Source organism: Geospiza fortis, unplaced genomic scaffold (assembly GCF_000277835.1).
Source record: "Geospiza fortis unplaced genomic scaffold, GeoFor_1.0 scaffold583, whole genome shotgun sequence".
Classification (NCBI taxonomy): Eukaryota; Metazoa; Chordata; class Aves; order Passeriformes; family Thraupidae; genus Geospiza; species Geospiza fortis.
This window is the reverse complement of record NW_005054588.1, coordinates 548,806-567,242: the sequence shown is the minus strand read 5'-3', so window position 1 is coordinate 567,242 and position 18,437 is coordinate 548,806. Positions and strand designations below refer to the sequence as shown.

Here is an 18,437-nt window from a genome sequence, read left to right as displayed (position 1 = left end):
CCCTTGCAATGATTCTTAACACATTGTGCAAAAAGAAATTATTACCAGAGATCTTCTCTAAAGCACAATTCAATGTTGAAAAAATACCACTTTAAAAAATATTAACATTATTAAATCATGGCTGAGCAAGGTCTGGTTTCACAGGCAAGCTCCAATTTTGCACCACCTGATTTAAATCCACACAGGCCAAGACATGCTGCTGGAAAAGAGACCAAACACAAGAGTGGGACTTTATGAATTCTGATCTGTGACTGAAGCTATTATTTCACTTATGTTTTCAAAATACTTGGTCACTATACATAAAACAAATCTGGCATTTAAAGTGCAGGGCCACCCATGTCAGGCAGATCTCCTGAGGCTGACATAAGAATATATTATTTAAAATTCTGCCTCGGTTTCAAGCCTCTTTTCCTTTCCTATTTTAATTCATTATTTGTATGTATTTTAATGTAGTACTTAATTTTTAATTATGGAGACTCTACTGGTTACTGCAATATGATTTTCATTGTCAGTAGTGAATTAATTTTATAAAATGTGAAGAAAAGAATACTGGGAAAAATAAAAGCTGCTGGTAAAATGGATGAGGCAAGCTAAATATCTGTAGAAGACAGATTTCACTTTTATCTCCATGGCTGTGATAGCAATACTGGCCATAAATCTCACTTATGAGATTATTAATGAGAGATATAATTTGTTGATGGCTTGAGCAAATTAATTAGGAGCAAGTGAACTGATGAGGTGAACGAGGCACCTCTAAAACTAAGCTATGGATCAGTGATAGAAGAACCATTTGAATTGCTGCTCCTCTCTGTGTGATAAAGAGCAGCTGGCCCTGCCAAGGATCATAAAAACAGATCAGTATCATTTCAAATAATGCCAAATGCTGCAACTCAGAGCAAGACGGATAGAAGGTGCTCCAATTGTAAAGAAGGAAGTTATTGTCTTATATATCCAGAGTTCCATAATCATTATAGGGCAAGGATTTCATATTGCCAGAGCCTTGTACCTCCTTGATATTTCCCACAGGCAGCTCCTCTAAGCACTGACTCTTCTCAGTCCTTGCAGTAGCCATCCAACTGCAGATCCCACCAATCCACTCTTTTATACCACTGTTCTTATTGGCTACAGGTGTGGCCTGTTAACATCAGGCCTGCTCCTAATCTTTAGTAATTGGCTCAGCTGCAACTCTTTAGGGGATAAGATTACATTTTATACCACCTTCATTTACCCATCCTGTATTCCTCTACAGGAAGTTACAGAGCTTTCTTTGCTCAAGGATATAACACAGAATTCTATGAGAAGAAGATTTCCCATAAAGAATTACAGGAGAATTATATGGGGAAGTAGAACAGAGCAATTCTGGGCCTCTCTACCAGGAGGATCTGGGTCTGTCACTTAGGCACTAATTCAGCTCTCCAGAGGTTCTGAGAGCTATGGAATCACAGGTGGCAATGGTCAGTGTCCTCTACCCCCCATCAACTTGCATCATTTGTACACTTTGCATTTTCACCTGCACAGGTCAGTGGAAACAAGTGGAAACTTGTTTCAGGAGACAAGTAATAGTCAGTAGGAACCTGTCTATAAAAACATCACTATTACTCCTTTAGATCAATCTAATATATGATTTCTTTGTAACTGCTCAGGAGAAAATGAAAAAAAGTATGCAAGACTTTGCTTTAGATAAAGGGGAGACAATTTAGATATAAAGTACATAGGGATGGCACCAATCTCCTCAGTTTTGATGTCTGAACTGAAATATTCTTATATACAATGACACCTTTATGATCCTGGGATATGTAAGCCTTAAGGGTGACACTCCCTGAGACAGGAAATCATGTGTCTATTGTATTTTCCAGGCTAAACGTTTTTCAAAACTACTGGAGGCAAATGATATAAAAATGTCAGGCTTAACATTAACAGCCATTGAAATTAAGAAGGAAATTAGTAAAGAGGTATTAGAATAAGTAAATAAGTATTTTCAGGGGTATAGGCCTCTGCTATACCAAAGAAGGTGAAGAATGCATTCCCCCCCACCCCAGTAATCAAGCTTAAAGAAGGAATGCAATCAGTGAGAATTAAGCAGTACCCCCTCAAAAAGAAAATAAAGAAGAAATCAGCCCAATAATTGATAGTACTAGATTCAGGGCTGCTAATAAGATAACAAAGAATTTATACCCTATGGTAGCAAATCCATATACGTTACTAACTTGTTTAACACCTGAGCTAACCTAGTTTACTGTTTTAAACCTGAAAGATGCCTTCTTTTGCTTGCCTATCCACCAAGCCAGCCAGAAAATTTTTGCATTAAATGAGCTGGCAGATGGAGAGGCAAAGAAAGCAGCAAAAGGTGCAGTAATTATGGACAGATTTTCCTCAAAAGTAAGGCAGAATATAATAATACTAATCAAAAGAGACATGCAACCACAAGGGGTGGGCTACCATTGAAAGAGGGCTGGTAATCCCTTCCCATTTTTGTGGTCACTAGTGAAGGAGGAGCACTAGAAAACACACTGGGGCCTAACTACTTAAAAGCTTTTATAAAGTATGGCTCCTTTCCCAGAATGACCAAGGCTGCCAGTGATACAGAGTGCATCGAAATGAAGGGTTGACGTTTAAGTAGTAGTTTCCACAGGCTTTCTAGAACGCACATCTGATTGAAAGAATCATTGCCAGTAATTTATATGCCACTATCACTCGAGTAAACCGACAGTGTGATCCTTGCCTCCAGACTAACCCCAAAATACCCCCAGGCCGAAACTTGGTCAGATTGAGAGAGGCCACGGGCCTGGACAGCAGTGCAAATTGACTTTTCAGAACTCCCAAGGAAAGGGGGGTATCAGTATTTATTGGTATTGACAGATACATTTTCAAGGTAGCCAGAAGCATTCCCCACCAGAACTGTCGAAGCTCAAGAAGAGCCCAGAGTATTATTACAAGAAATAATACCATGCTTCAGAGTTCCAGCCACAATATCCTTGGATAGAGGATCACATTTCATTTCCAAAGTAGTGCAACAGATTAGTTGCCACCTGGGCATTCATGACCAGGCCTCTACTGCATGTAACAAAGAATAACTGGCTATGTAGACCTCCACTAAACATTTTTTTAAATACTTGATTTTCTATCAAATCTGTGGCTTTCTAGAATAACATGATACAGATTTGATATACAGTTTTATTTTTTTATTTTGTACAGCACCTGGGATATGTGATTTGCTCAGACTGTCTCTAGATGTTTAATCACTGTATGAATTTCAGAATACAAGTAGGATGGGGAGTCTGGAGCAGGGAATTTTAAGAATTGATCAATGTTTAGCAGCATTAAATACCTGTTATGGCCAAACTCCACCCCAAAAATGTTTTGCAGTGTTTTGAGTTTTTTTGGTCTTGTTAATCTCATTTACTGCTGCAGCAGTATCTGAAGTATGTAAGATAACTATTTTGTTTTCTTTGTTTTGGTTTTTTAATATTTAGTAGTCATTTTACCTTGCTCTCTTGTTAGTTTGGTATAACATTAATGGATACATTCTGTAGTCTTGTTTTAATTTCAGATGCATTTAATGTATTCTTAAAAACCCTTCAAGTATTGCTATATTTTCTTTTCAAAAGTTGGCGGAATAGTTGAAATGCTGCATCTTGTGCAATTAAAAAAAGCTGGGGTCTTCTGTATTCAGGTAGAATGTTTAAATGTGCAGCAGGATTCATTTTGGAGAAGTCTGCAGTCCATACAGCTCTCATTCACATTCCATGGATAAGGAGAGCAAATGGGGTTGTGCACACGATGTCTAAGTCAGGAAAGACTGGCTAATGTGGAAGGTGGTACTCAGAAATTTTAAGAAAGCATAGTGGAACTAACACCAGGGCTGCCTCTGTAAGCTGTCCATGTGCTATGTGTTTAGTCTTCTTATATAATTGTTAAGCTCAAGAATACCTACAAATATCCAGTCCCTTTATTTTGACTTCATTTTTCTTTGCATCTCTCCATACAGCTTTTTTAGTATTATTAAGAGGGTGAGCAGATAACTTATTACATCTTTTTTTCCTCATTTTCCTCCATGTGTTTCAAGAGACAAGTGTACATCTGAGTGTTTTTGTGTATGTCAAGGTCTACAAACTGAATTATGTTAAGTGTTGATCAGAGTAGCTCTAAGTCACCTGACTGTCTACTTGAATAGATAAAGCAGAATGAAGCTGCTCTCTGGAACATCCATCAGAAGGGTTAATGTGTCCCTGTCCTTATGGAAAGAGTTGTTAAGAAGGGAAGTGGTGGAGTCACCATTCCTGGGTCTGTTCACACAACATGCAGATGTGGCACCTGAGGACATGGTTTGGTGATAGTGCTGGGTTGATTGTTAGACTTGATCCTCTTGGAGGTCTTTTCTAACCTTAATGATTCTATGATTATTTTTTCCCCCTGCATATTCTGGCCTCCATCTCCAACCTTCCCCTGTAACAGTGATTTCATTCTTGCAGGGAGGATTTCAGCTTCACAGCCTTTGCTACAATATCCTACCTGAAGGTGGGACCCAAAGCCCAGCTGCTGAAAAACAAGGGACACATTATCACCATGGAGGGGATAACAAACAGCAGAAGTGTTTCCAAGGTATTTACATCTGTTCTGATTTGCCATATAAGTATCTTCTCCATTAGAACTTAACTTAATCATTTGGTATTGGCTCAAAACATGTTTTGTAGTAATTCTATCCTCCTCAAATTGCATTTCAGTTACTAGTGTAAACAACACACTTTTCAAACAATGTCAGAAGCAAAAATGCAGAAAAAAACCAGTCTAGTCTCTATGCTTAACCTAACACATCCTTTTCATTTTGGAAAGTTTCTGGCAATATTTTGACATTATTATTTCATTTTAAAAGGCATTTAAAATATTGATCTTAGCTTTTATGGTCAGTGAAATGTGAGAATATCAACAATATTCTAATTGTAGGAACTTGCCAGTCTCCTACTACAGAATTTCAAGATTCATCATCCAGAAGTGTCTGGAATGGGATGGAGCACATGTATATGTGCATATGTATGTGTATGTGTGTATGCATGTACATCATAAATATCATAACCTCATAAATATCTTCTCTCTTGTGTGGGAACATAGAAAAGGACAGCAATGTTACAATTTTCATTGAACTCTCTAATCTTTCAAGTCAAACCATCTCAATCTTCAAAAGGAAGCAGAGAAAATTCCCAAGCTGGATCAAAGACTGTCCAAGATTCAGGGGTGAAGAAATCACAGGAACATAAATGGCCCAGCTGTGGTCCTAACTTAAAAGCAAAGAAGCCTAAGCTTCAGGCAGGTGCAAATGACCAACCAGTAGTTATTGACTGAGTGTCACAGACTACATTGAGGATCTAATCATGGTTGCTGCTCCATGGACAGTGCAGTGTGTAAGTTCAGTTTGTGGTTTAGTAGTGGTATTTTTATTTAGTAACTACTGAACAGGGAACAAATATCTTTTAAAAACTGTCAGATCTAGAAGGCTAATAGAGGAGGAAAAAGTGTTTAATATCAAAATAATTGGTGCATATCTTAGGATACAGCAATGATTACAAAACCTACATAATGACCACGTTGCCTTTTTAACTCTTTTGGAAGTGTAGACACTCTGGCAGTTTCATGCAGTCTGGAAAGGACTGCCAGAGGTGCAGAGGTTTCCAGGCTTCCTTCCTGTGGGAGCCTCCACCCACTGCTCTCCTGAGAGTCCTCTTGAGGTTTCTCTCCTTTGCAGCACAGGACTCGGTGGTTCTTAGCTCTGCATGAAGACCCTGTCACCTCTTGTTCTTCTGCCTGCTGTGCAGGTGACTCTCCTCTTCACCAGTGACCCCACTGCAGCCAGGGCAGGTGCTGTCACCAGCCCCAGGGAGTGACATCAGACAGCTGGAGACTGGGATGCTCCAGCATCCTTCCTCTGGAGCCCTGGCTGGCTCAGAGCTGCTGCTGTGCCAGGGCTGGTTGTTCCAGCCCACGTGGGCACGGCCACCTGTGCAATTCTGAGAAGGGACATGAGTCCCTACACCCACGGTGGCATGTGGGAGTGAAATACTGTATGTATTTATCCCTTTGAAATATGTCTGTTGCTTTTCAAATTGGACTTCTCTAGGTTGTTATTCAAATAGAAATCTATGACTTCTGTGCTTGGCAGAAGTACCTCAATTGAAGTTTACAAACAAGACAACCTGCCAGCCTAGGAAACACTCAACAGCTACTGCAAGCATTCTCAAGCACATATGCTGACTGCTAGATTCAATTTTGTTTTCTTACTTTTAACATCTTAGCAGCCAATGATCAGAAAGGCATGTTCAGTTTCATTAATAAATGCAAATTCTGGGTGGTTACATTTTAGTTCTTCTCCCTTATATGTATAACAAATATAACACTAATATCATTAAGAACATGCTCTTCATCTTTATTTTTCTGGTAAAATTGTGACAGTGAATAAAGCCTATAGTGCTTCACCCATCCTTTAGCTGAGACCTTTGCCAAAAATTGAAAATTTCGTTAGAAACAGTCATTCTCCTAAAAAACATTAAGTGATTTGTCTGGGACAAGTCTCAATATGTACTGCCAGCTTTGTATTGAGTACAATACATTGTTCCAAATTTGATCCAAAATAAATAGGAACTCTCAGGCAGCAACTGTAGAACAAAATCAAAAGCCAGGATGAAACAACTGCTGTCCAGGGCTGGCACTATCCAGTACAGTGCAGCTCCACCCTAACACCTGGACAGCTCAAGGGTCAAGGAGTTCAAAAGCTGCTCTCAACTGACATCTCATCCTGGCTTTCATTGTGCAAAGCTTGTATTCTGTACTTAACTGAGCAGAAAATACTTTTATTTCAGAAGTAAACTTATGGGGGAAACAAAAATGGGAGTTAAGGCCATGTATTTGCAACATTCCAGATAGCAAGAGCTCTGAGCACCCTGTGCCCTGAAACTGTTCTTTGCTCATCTGAGCCAGCTCAACAGAGATTGCACCATTAGCTGGTACCTGTGGCAGTAACCAGTCAGTATTTTGGCAAGATCAACCCAAAATCTCAATAGAGGATTGCATTTATCCCCAGTCCTGAGAAAACGGTTTTCCAAGATGTACGACTTGCTCTCAAAGCTTCATACAAAATGGGAATGGGGTCTTGTTCAATCAAAATAATCTTCTATGTCAATATCTGGATTTAGGAGATCTTCACCATAGGCTGAAAGATCCATTTGATTTAAAATTAAGTTTTCAAAGGTTTCTTCCAAGTCCGTTTCGCCAATGAGCACAGCTCCCATCATTCGGCCGTTCTGCATCACCACTTTGATGTACTCGTGGCCCTTGGTACACCTCAGCATCAGCTCGTGCTCTGAGCCCAGGCCCTGGGCGTTGTACTTCCCCAAAACCACCACCTAGCAGAAGGAAAAGGGAAAAGCTCTCATAACAACACTGCAGTGCCTTTTAGCATTTCTGCTGCTAACAGTTCTTGGCCTCAAAAGTGATGCAAACAGGGAAATATTCATCCCTAGGGTCCCTCCCCTCATCACTGGCTTGCAAACACACAATGGACTCAAAAATCTCCCCCTTGAAGTATCATACACATTAGTACAAACTGAGAAAAATCTAAGCTAGGATTAATTACTATATAAAGAAACCTGTTTCCTCAATATTAATGCACCTGCTCACTGTCAGTAAGTGAATATAAGCAAGCAGTATGTGTTACTCAGTGGTTTACAAGTATCAGACTGTACTGACCTTGTAATTGAAAAATTTTGTAATGTGAGCAAAGAGTTCAAAGCTGAAATCCATATCAATAGACTCCCCTAAAGCTTCTGCTGCCATGCACTTTGCTGCATACCATCCCATCTGCCGAGCCTGGGTCCACAGCCTCATCTGCAAGAGAAAATTGGGAAGATTGAAGTCATGAGGCCATCCCTGTGCCATGAGCACAAAATGAGCACAAAGTGAGTACTCAGAGCACACTTTGTGCTGTTCATACTCAGAGGGGCTGGCCAGCTCATTTCCAGCCACCTCCACAGAACTCAGCCACCAAACCCCCAGGATTATCCACTGCGGGGTGTCACTCACTCAGGGTCACAAAATGTGGTGGTGTTTGAGGGTCCCCAGGATGAGGGAAGAGATGAGAATCTTGACTCCATGTTGCAGAAAGCTGATTTATTATTTTATGATATATATTATATTAAAAGAAAATTATATACTAAAACTACACTAAAGAATAGAAGAAAGGAGACATCAGAAAGCTAGAAAGGAATGAATAATAAAATCTCGTGACAGACTCAGTGTCTGACACAGATGGCTGCCATTGGCCATTAATTAAAAACAATTCACATGCAACCAATCAAAGATGCACTTGTTGGTAAAGCATCTCCAGACCACATTCCACAGCCCTCAGACAGTTATTGTTTACATTTCTTTTCTGAGGCTTCTCAGGAGAAAAATCCTAGCAAAGGGGTTTTTTCAGAAATCTGTCAGTGACAATCCATTGTTAACCTGTCCCTCCTTGGTGTGAGCACTGGTGTGTAACTCCTGTGCCCGGACGTACCTGGTGCCACACAGGGCTGGGCTCCCAGGCTGCTGTGCAGATATCTCCAGCTGCAAATACATCTGGCAGTGACGTGTGCATGTGCTTGTCCACCTTCAGTCCTCCATCCTCTCCCACAGCAAACTGAAGGGGTTCACACATCAGCAATGAAACCAGGAATCCCACTCCCTCCCCCTTAACAATCAGATGTTCCTTTATTATTTACCATGAGATTATGCTGAGTGGCAAGAGCTCCATGGAAGGTACAAAGCATTACTGTTATTATTATTTCTAGAGCACAGCACAGGTTTTTAAAGGACTATTACTGATACCTAGGCAGGGAAGTCACAGGGCTTGCCAAGTTCCAAATTACACTGTGTGTTTGTTACAGGGACACACAGTCTTAAGAGATCACTTTTTATTTTTGCCAAGGCAAGAAAATATCATTGCAAAAACTTAATTCCTGATCTAAGCTTATAGCATAGGCCTGGAAATGTGTCATGGCTCAACATCAGATCTATGTTTTCAGCATTTCCTTCTTTAACCAGAGCACAGCTTTGTACCTCATAATCAGATGCCACCATTTAACCCAAATACCACAACATCCTGGTTTTGTCTGGGATCATTTTTTAGTAGTAGCTTGTATGGGGCTCTTTGTTGGATTTGTGATCAGTGTTAATAACCCAGGGATGTTTTAGCTGTTGCTGAGCAGGCACTGAACACAGAAACAAAATGATCCTGAGGTTGGAAATGCACATGGCAGTTATGAACTCTGGAATCACCATCCACATTTGGGTGCTGACTTCCCTCAATGAACACGAGCACTGTGACACCTCAGTGTCCCAGATGGAAGTACTGGAAATAGTTGCTTCCTTTCCAGGAGCAAATGCCAAGATTAATAAGGTAAGACTATGGTATAGAACTAACATGGAAATTATTCTATATTTTTGCCACATTAGCCAATTATACAGATGATTTTCTCTCTTTGGTTAGGCTTAATACTGCATATGTACTGTTTACAAACGACTGGGAAACAACATAATAAACCAAGACCACAAATCAAATATACTTGTATCATGTTGGATATCTCACTATCAACATACCCTGCCTTATTTTGAGATGCTGCACAGTATTTAAATCTTTAGCATTCCATTTCAGAACAGAAACATAAACCAGCTGAAAAGATTTCTTTAACCTTGCTTGAAAAGCTCCAGAAGAAATCAGTATACTTACATTATTGCCATCAAGAAATGGTTCAACATTTGGCACAACTCCAGTTGCACTGACAATGAAATTGCATCCATAAATTTTTCCATTAGTTAATTCCACATATACAGGCCACAGCACTGAAAAATGGGAAAATTTTCCCCTGAGAATGTAACCAACAGAAGTTATTTTATTAATTATGTCTTAAGATATGAAAGAAAAAAACCGCATAAAACCTTTGAGGTGACTGAATAGGTAAAGAAAGGTTAAAGTTAAAAATAAAAGGGAAAAAACTATCAGAGATTACCTGTAACTTTTCTTACCATTGCTCAGAACTAGAGAAAAAAAACTATTTTGGAACTCAGCTCCAACTCCTACTAATGACTTCCTTGAGAATTTTCCTAAATTAAAGCCCTCTGTGTCCTGTGGGATGTTCTCTCAACTACACAATTGCCAAATATTATTTTATGTAGAAATTTACAGATGCACAACAATGCCTCAAAAGCGAAAAGAACAACACAGATTTGACTTGTGCTGAAAGTAACTGATTACTAAAATAGTATTTAAAAATATTCATTTTAATTAGGTGGAAATTATAGGCATAATTACTCATTTTTTAAAAAGGGATATTTTCTTCTACTTGGAAGGTTTACTTCAGTTTTGATACAAAATGTTGGTGGGTTTTTTCCTCCTATTTTAACTTTACTATTAAAATATTTAATGGATTGTGTTAAGATGGAATATTCTGCACACATGATTTTGGTTACTTTGTGGAAAAAAGTGTCTGACCCATAAGATTTTGTAATTTAATTGCAGCCCATAAATTTGATTACTGTAAACTGCTAGACCTCAAATTATAGAGAAAAAAGATTTATTTTTCAAACAGCAAACATGCTCCAGCACAGATTTATCTTCAAGGTCTTACCAGCACTGGCACTCACCCTCATCTGCTTCTACATTTTTCTCTCCTTTAGGAAAAGTCAAGGAAGTCTGCTGCAGTTGGATAAATTCTTGCTGTAAGTGTATTTTCTTTACTTCACACAGTACTTCAATATGTACTTTGTGAGAAAACTAAAAAAAAATAGACAGAATTATAAACATAATGATTAGTGATCACAAGATTGATAATGGCAAGGATATCTTCACCTACATTGATATTACTGAAGTGGAAAACCCTCCACCATATATCCCAGCCCATTACCTGGATTCCCACACTTTCCTCTTTTTGGCATAGCTCTAACCATAGCCAATGGCAATTTAGCTGCTTTTTCAGCAGGTAACTCATGTTCCTTGAAAGTTCATACCAATTAGATTTTTCTGGCATGCCAGAAAACATATTCAGGTTCCCCTAAGCTTACAGAAAGAGAGTTCAAACCTTATCAGAATAAAGTAAACCCTTTTTTTTGTCTTTCAGGATTGCAAATCCTTTGTTTTTCTATCATTAATTAAATTTTGGTAACAACAATAAGTTTATGTTCTAAACACTGTAAAAAGAAAAAAATACTCTGTACCATCAACCCACACTTCAACCATATTCTGAGCTCAAGCCAGAATTTGGAAAGTTGCCTGTTTCTCTCAATTGTTTTGTGAATTTGGACCTTTTCTTATTCTCCACTACACAAATACAGTTCCACAGCCTTTAACAGCCAAACCACCACTGCTACATAAGTGATTAAGCTGCTAAATATCCTAAACATCCTTTAGCTGGTCTATGACTGATCACCCTTGACAGGCCATTTTTTAAATGTAAAACAGATGCAAACACCTAACAGCTCAGGAATTCACAAATGGAAAAAAAAATTAAATGTGAGGATTTTTGCTTTATTGCAAACATGGAACTCTTCCCAGTGCTCATGCCCACAACACCCAAATAAATCTGGCATCAAGGTTATACCTCCTTAGTCCCTTTAAGGTGTAAGCCCTCATGCCAGTCAGGGCCCAAGGCACTGCCCAGCTTGTCAGATGCTCCTGGAGGTCTTCCTTTCTCCTCACTTCCTGAAGCAAAGACATGGAGTACATCAGATTTAAAGTGCAACCTTCCTTGTCCTCATAATTCAGAACAAGGACTCTCAATTAACAGAAAAACACCATCTAGGGTAATATCCTTATTCTTCCTGCCTGATGTCTAGAGCCATGCTCTTCTTTTTGTTCTGACTTTGGTCCTCCATATGTTCGTGTGATGTTTGTTCATGCAGTCCTAGTTAATTGCTGTTTCTGAGACTGCACTTTCACTCCACCTGTAATAATGTTCTGTGTGGTTTCACCTGCCCCTCCAGTATTTCATAATGTGACAGCTCCTCCCTATAGCATGGTGAGTTCCCATCAAAACATTACAAAAAATAGAACAAGTTCTTCAGTAGCAGGAATACAGGGAATTAATATAAGTTTGGCACAAAGGTAAGCACTTTTTTACAGCTCACAAGAAGCTGTATTACATTCTGTCTACATAAATGTGGGATGGGTTTTTATGCTGCATTTCTACTCTCAGTTTTTGAAGAAGGAAATGTCATTAATGATAACAGTAAGCCTTATTTCAAGCTGCTAAATTGGCTGATTTTAAGACTACCTTTAATATGAAATGCTGCTGCTGCAGTGTCAGGAAGCTAAACCCCATACCTTCCACTGTGTACTTGGTTCTTTTACACTCGATGGGAGTCTCTTGGCTTTCAGCAGTGAGCTTGGGAAGGAGGAATTCTGCTGCTCCTGCATCAAAGAAAGTGTTCCCAATGGCTTTGTCTTTGATAGCCCAGATTACTTCACAGCCTTGAATTTCATACCTGTGGGCATATAAACAAGGGATAAAGTGACAGATTGCCTGAAAAGGATCTGATGGTTAGCAGCACAAGCAGAAGTGTGTCAAGTTTCCTTCCAGAAGCCAGAACCAGGGGATCCAAGACTTTCTAACCTCTCAAATCCACTTCTAAATATTTACATAAGGAATTCATAAAAAATATCTCTTCAAGTTGACAAGTCATACTTTTTCACCAACACAACCCTGACTGAACTGGGGTAGCGGGCAGATCCAATTTATAATACTAATAATTAGTATTTCCTGCTCCCCATGATGAAAAAGAAGTGCATTTCTGCCAGACTGCCACTGTTAAAAACAAGCATTTGGATCTTGTTTGCACTACGTAGAACATGAACTGTATATTCTTGGTATCTATGTGTCAAAGCTTCTTCTGGAGCTTTTCTGATTTTATGTGTCAGTAAAAATCACTATGTTGTAAAAAACCCTCTGTGATCAGTTTTGCTGCAAAATGCTCTAAGAGATAGAATTTTATAAGTCAACCTTCTCCCAAACTCATTTACACTAGATTTAGCATTGCATTGTTAAAGATTTTATTTATGTATTTTTTGTTCACTTACACTAATTCAAGGGCAATCCCACCATTTCCTACCACCACTATTCTCTCAGCTTGAGCCAAATTCTTCTGAAAAGCCTGCATTAAGAAAGGGAAAATGTCAATTAGAGCATGTTCCCTCACACTAATCAACTATATACTTTTCAGTACTTTCTTGCTCTTAGTCTTGATTTTCTCAGATTATTGATACACATCTAGCTAGGCTGAGACCTGTAACACAAGCTGCTGTTGTAGCAAACAGCAATTCCAGTTTCACTTCAGATTCTTTGAAAATGTAACTCCTTTTTTATCCTCAAGGTCCCACTTCATTTGATGAATGGCAGCTCCATTTTATGGAGCATCAATGCTCCTCTAATTCTGAAGACCTGCAGCAGGGAAACTTCACCTTTGCCTTCCAAGCTTAATTTTTAGTCTATTAAGTAATTTCTCAGGTGACAACTTTTCCACATCTTTGACTACTTCTAGTTCTTCTGAAAAGCCTGCATTAAGAAAGGGAAAATGTCAATTAGAGCATGTTCCCTCACACTAATCAACTATATACTTTTCAGTACTTTCTTGCTCTTAGTCTTGATTTTCTCAGATTATTGATACACATCTAGCTAGGCTGAGACCTGTAACACAAGCTGCTGTTGTAGCAAACAGCAATTCCAGTTTCACTTCAGATTCTTTGAAAATGTAACTCCTTTTTTATCCTCAAGGTCCCACTTCATTTGATGAATGGCAGCTCCATTTTATGGAGCATCAATGCTCCTCTAATTCTGAAGACCTGCAGCAGGGAAACTTCACCTTTGCCTTCCAAGCTTAATTTTTAGTCTATTAAGTAATTTCTCAGGTGACAACTTTTCCACATCTTTGACTACTTCTAGCTCTTTTCTGTACAAAGAGGAGAAGTTACAGTAGAACTGCAAGAGAATAAAAAGTCATTCCTTCAGTAGCTTTCCACTGCATGAAGCAGCCCTTTGTACCAGGAACCACACACACCTTCCCAAGGCAATTTCTTTATATTTTCCAATTGGATTCTGCCTGGAGGGTGAAAAAATATTGTTTATTCCATATTATCATGTTAGAAATAATGTGTATGAGCTATCTATAAACTTAACAAATCTAGTGGCTAATTAATTCAGTGGCATTATAAGGCTGTTTTTCTGCTAGTGAAAGTGTTCCTAATTAAGAATATATAATAGCAAACATTATTTTCTGTTTCTCCATTTCACTCCACAAGAATTCTGGTATTTTGCACCAGATGCAGGAATATATTGCACATTTTGAAGTCCCAAACACATTTACCTGTGCACTGTCAGTGTCCCTGATCCCTAACACATACGGGTTCCCATCAACAATTAATTTTGGTTTGGCTCCAGCACACAGACAAAGCTTTTCATAGATGTATTCTTTCCCATCTTCAGTGTAAATTTTCTGTTAACAAGGAAAAGAAAAATCAATTCACCTAAGAGAATTCATCTAAATAAGACATCTAAGAGAAATCTTTCCTTCATGTCACAGTAGTTAGCAGATACGAAAAGCTGTAAGGGGCCTCTTAAGGAACAAGGCTTCATACTCTTCCTCACTGTGTGTCATTTATTGCCACCACACCCACCACAAATAAGTGACCAATAAAATGGGAAGTGCACACAGTGCACTCAAAGCAAGATCAACCACTTGGTGGCACTTGGTACTCACTGGCTGTGCCAAAAGAGTTCTGTGGTTTCTATGTGACAAATGTCCTCAGGCCCCAGGAACAGAAGCATGCACTGCTGGACATCAGCAATTCAGAATCTCATTCAAACATTTCAACAGTAGTAGCTCTGAGTTAACCAGGCACAGGATAGGACACAGTTTAGAAAGCCTGCAAATCTGTTCTTTGCTGGAGAAAAAGTGGAGGCACTCAACAAGCTGTGTCATTCTGAGAAAGAAGACCTTACATTTTAACATTATGACATTATTCGTTATTCTACAAACTAGAAGCTGCATAGTTTAAAGTGATTTTGGGCAAAAAAGCCTCCAAATCCACATAGATTAATTATTTATGTCCATCAAGACCAATATTAAAACACTATTCTAGTAATGATATAAGAAAACCACTGGATTCAGAATGTTAGCAGAATCCACCTGGAATTACATCTCCAGACTTCAAAAGTGAGCAAAACCAGTTTGGGATATGAATGTGAGTTTCTCATACATGCTGAAGTGAAAATAACATGTTGACACACAGAGCTAACAAGGCTGTGTACATGCTGCCCATTGCTCATATTTGCAATGTATTCCCTGCTAAACAGAAGGAAGAAAAGGTGGAAATGTTGGTTCTTTCAAGATTCATTTTGTCCTCTGTACATATTTCTACTAGAAAAACAGTGTTAAGCAGCAAGTGAAACTAGAATTAGGAAATGTTTTCTTGTAATTTTGGTAACTTATCAATTCAGTAACCAAAATGTTCTTGAACAAAATTTCTCACCCAAAACATTCATCTACTTCTTAAATTATTTTTATATACATAATTTGAAAAGAAAAAAAACCAAATAAAAAAGAAAACCCTAGCTTACATGTTCATCACTTTTCAACTGTTTCACTCCAGACTGTATAACTCTAATATTGGGATATCGTTTTTCTAATAGGGAACTTGGCTGCTCTTCAACATCAAATTCCTCAAGTGTTTTGGAGACCTGTAGGAGAAAGAGAAGTATTTAAAAATATGGATCATTTATCCATCTCTTCTTTTAAAGCTTTTGACAGAAGGTGCTGTGTTCATTTATAGTAAAAAAGTGACAACACAAAGCCCATATTGTCTGAAAATGGGTTACCATGTAACTGCTAAAAGTTTCTTTTTCCATACAGAATCTTTTCATGCCTGTTCCTGGTTGAAGGGTCAAAGTACTATATGTTAATCCTAAAGACAGAGATTAAGCAAAAATGGAGAACCCTGGCAGTTGCTCTAACTGGTACAACGTTTTATTCCATAAAGAAGTCTATTATCAGAGTTGTTAACATTTCTTTTTCATTTATGTGATGTAGTGTTAAAATCCTGGTTTTTCTTTTTGTAACTTTGCTAAAATAACTAATCCAGAGCCACTACCTGATATTTCAGAGACCTCGGGGGAAATGGACAACATCAAATAGAAAACAAACACAAACAAAATAAAAACCCCAAAGAGGCAAGCCAAAACTTGAAAAACATTCAAATGATGATGACAATTTTGTATTTTTTTCCAAAGGAGAGTGGCTGCATGGAAACATCCAGGCCTGCTACTTTATAGAGTATTCAGAGTTTGGAACACAGCTAGGAACTAGAAGCCATACCATGCTTGCAATTCAGAGAGAAATTAAGATGCTCATGTCCAAAACTCAGATTCTGCTGCCTTCCAGTAGTGCTTAGCTATTCCCTTATTCTTCAGCTATGTAAACTTCCACTGATGTGAATTCCAGACTTTACACCTCTGCACTGTGCAGATGTCTTTGCTGGACACTCAGCACTTTCAGAAAGCATTCTGTAGTTGGGTGTTACTCCAACAATCTCACAGAGAGCTCTCAGACTCAGCTTCATCACCCTACTAGCCACAAATCTGACTTCATGCATGCATTTGATTTTCTTTTTCAAACCAGCAGGAAAGATGTCACTGAATCAGCAGCTGCTGGAGTAGACAAAGCTCAAAAGCCTTCCCCAGAATGTTATCCTTTTTTTTGCTGTTTCTGCCCCAAACTGTAACATGAGCAAGACTATGATACCATTCCAGTGCTTCTAAGAGGTCAGTCACTAATAAAGCAGTGAAATAAAGCTTCAGTAACTCTGAACACACTTCAGTCCTGTAAGTACCTGGTTCAACCTTTACCTGAATGGTGTGACTATATTCACAATTACTGATCATTGTAAAATAGCCTGTCAGTCTTACTAACACCACTGCAATCACACTAATATGAAAACAAGCTCAAAGTCATGAGCATCTTCACCACTGGGTTCTAAATTATCTGCACAAATAAACTTTGAACATGTCTCACTATAAGAAAAATGAAGTCTCTCTTACCTGCTTGAAATTAGTTACAGCTTTTATAACTGGGGAAGCTGTCAGTAAAAAAATGTCTTCTGATGGGAATTCTGCAGCCAGCTAGTAAAGAAACAGAAACCATGATGAGAGTCATCATCAGACTTGAACACAATAAAACTACTGCTGAAAAACAGTATGTTAATACATGACTTTGGTTTTGAAAAATCTTATTGAAAAAGCACTACTTGAGGATAACAGAAGGATAAGGGCTGAAGAGAATTTGGAGACACAACATTTATTTCAATCCCACATAAATATAGCTTCAAGAACTGCAACCACAGTGTAAAGGACTATTGTCACAATATTCCAAAGGCCATCTGATGGATCAGACTGTGATCATGGGATCTCTGGACACACCCACTTGGTGGATACACATTTTTTTACCGCTCAGCAGTGACTAATTGCTTTCAGGTTTCATTTGCACAGAGGAAATGCTGATTTCTCCTGAATCTTTTATACCCTATTTAATAAACTGATCATCTTCAGGGTGCTATTAAGCAATGCAAGACTTATAAAGCCCCAAGCCAAAGGGAAGAACTCCCATTTTCAATGTGCCTTGCTCAGCAAGGTGACTGACCAAGAGAAGTGCTGCTGTTGGGGGGAAGAGACACCAAGCCAAGCAGAGGGACCCTGAGAACACGTGCCTCCAAAACACAGTCTGTGTGCTGCTCTGCAGCCCAAAGAGATAAAATATTCCTCATCAAACTAATACCCACATAATTTCATTCTAAAGGTGCAAAATTCTCTCCAGTTACTGTTACTTTAAAACCATCAAAATCCTTGAGACCAAGTGACAGATTATTTTTAAAGCTTAGGCTCACGGAGAGCTGGATGAGGTACACATCTCTAAAACATGGAGCCTATAAAAACTGAGCAGTGTTAATTAAAAGGAGACATCACAGCAGCCTCCAGCTGGGCTGCAGCACAGTCCCTTAGAGTAATTCCTGCAGGGATCCCGAATCCCTGAGCTCTGGGCGAGGGCACAGAGTCAGCTCTCTGCAGTGATGAGTAACTCACTCTCTTTACAAAGCGTTTCATAAACTGCTTCAAAATATCCTGATAGCTCTGAATCTCGGGAGACGTACTGCTACACAGATAAACATCCTTATATTACAGCACTGCTGCGCTGGGGCTGCGCTTGGCTGGTGCTTTCTCCAGGAACACACATAAAAAAAATTAAAATTATTTTTAAAAAACGGGGATTAGGGGGGTGTAGGACAGAGCACGAACTACTGAACACATGCGAACATTTGTGCAATTACAGCGCAGATGTTTCCATGGCCGTGCCCGGAGGGGGTTTATCTC

At 38.9% G+C, this 18,437-nt stretch overlaps 1 protein-coding gene across 1 annotated transcript in view; it reads right to left on the bottom strand.

Annotated features, from left to right (window-relative positions):
* Nucleotides 1-5,416: 5,416 nt before the first annotated feature.
* Nucleotides 5,417-18,437, bottom strand: part of PYROXD1 (pyridine nucleotide-disulphide oxidoreductase domain 1) — a 13,546-nt gene continuing 525 nt past the window's right edge. The window contains exons 2-12 of the mRNA XM_005429956.2: nucleotides 17,112-17,192; nucleotides 15,636-15,755; nucleotides 14,383-14,511; nucleotides 13,100-13,173; nucleotides 12,347-12,507; nucleotides 11,625-11,725; nucleotides 10,672-10,801; nucleotides 9,758-9,870; nucleotides 8,546-8,668; nucleotides 7,738-7,875; nucleotides 5,417-7,394 (exon numbers count right to left, since the gene is read on the bottom strand). Of these exons, the coding sequence (XP_005430013.1) occupies nucleotides 7,146-7,394; nucleotides 7,738-7,875; nucleotides 8,546-8,668; nucleotides 9,758-9,870; nucleotides 10,672-10,801; nucleotides 11,625-11,725; nucleotides 12,347-12,507; nucleotides 13,100-13,173; nucleotides 14,383-14,511; nucleotides 15,636-15,755; nucleotides 17,112-17,192 (1,419 nt within the window). The 3' untranslated portion in view covers nucleotides 5,417-7,145. The remainder of the gene's footprint in view (nucleotides 7,395-7,737; nucleotides 7,876-8,545; nucleotides 8,669-9,757; nucleotides 9,871-10,671; nucleotides 10,802-11,624; nucleotides 11,726-12,346; nucleotides 12,508-13,099; nucleotides 13,174-14,382; nucleotides 14,512-15,635; nucleotides 15,756-17,111; nucleotides 17,193-18,437) is intronic.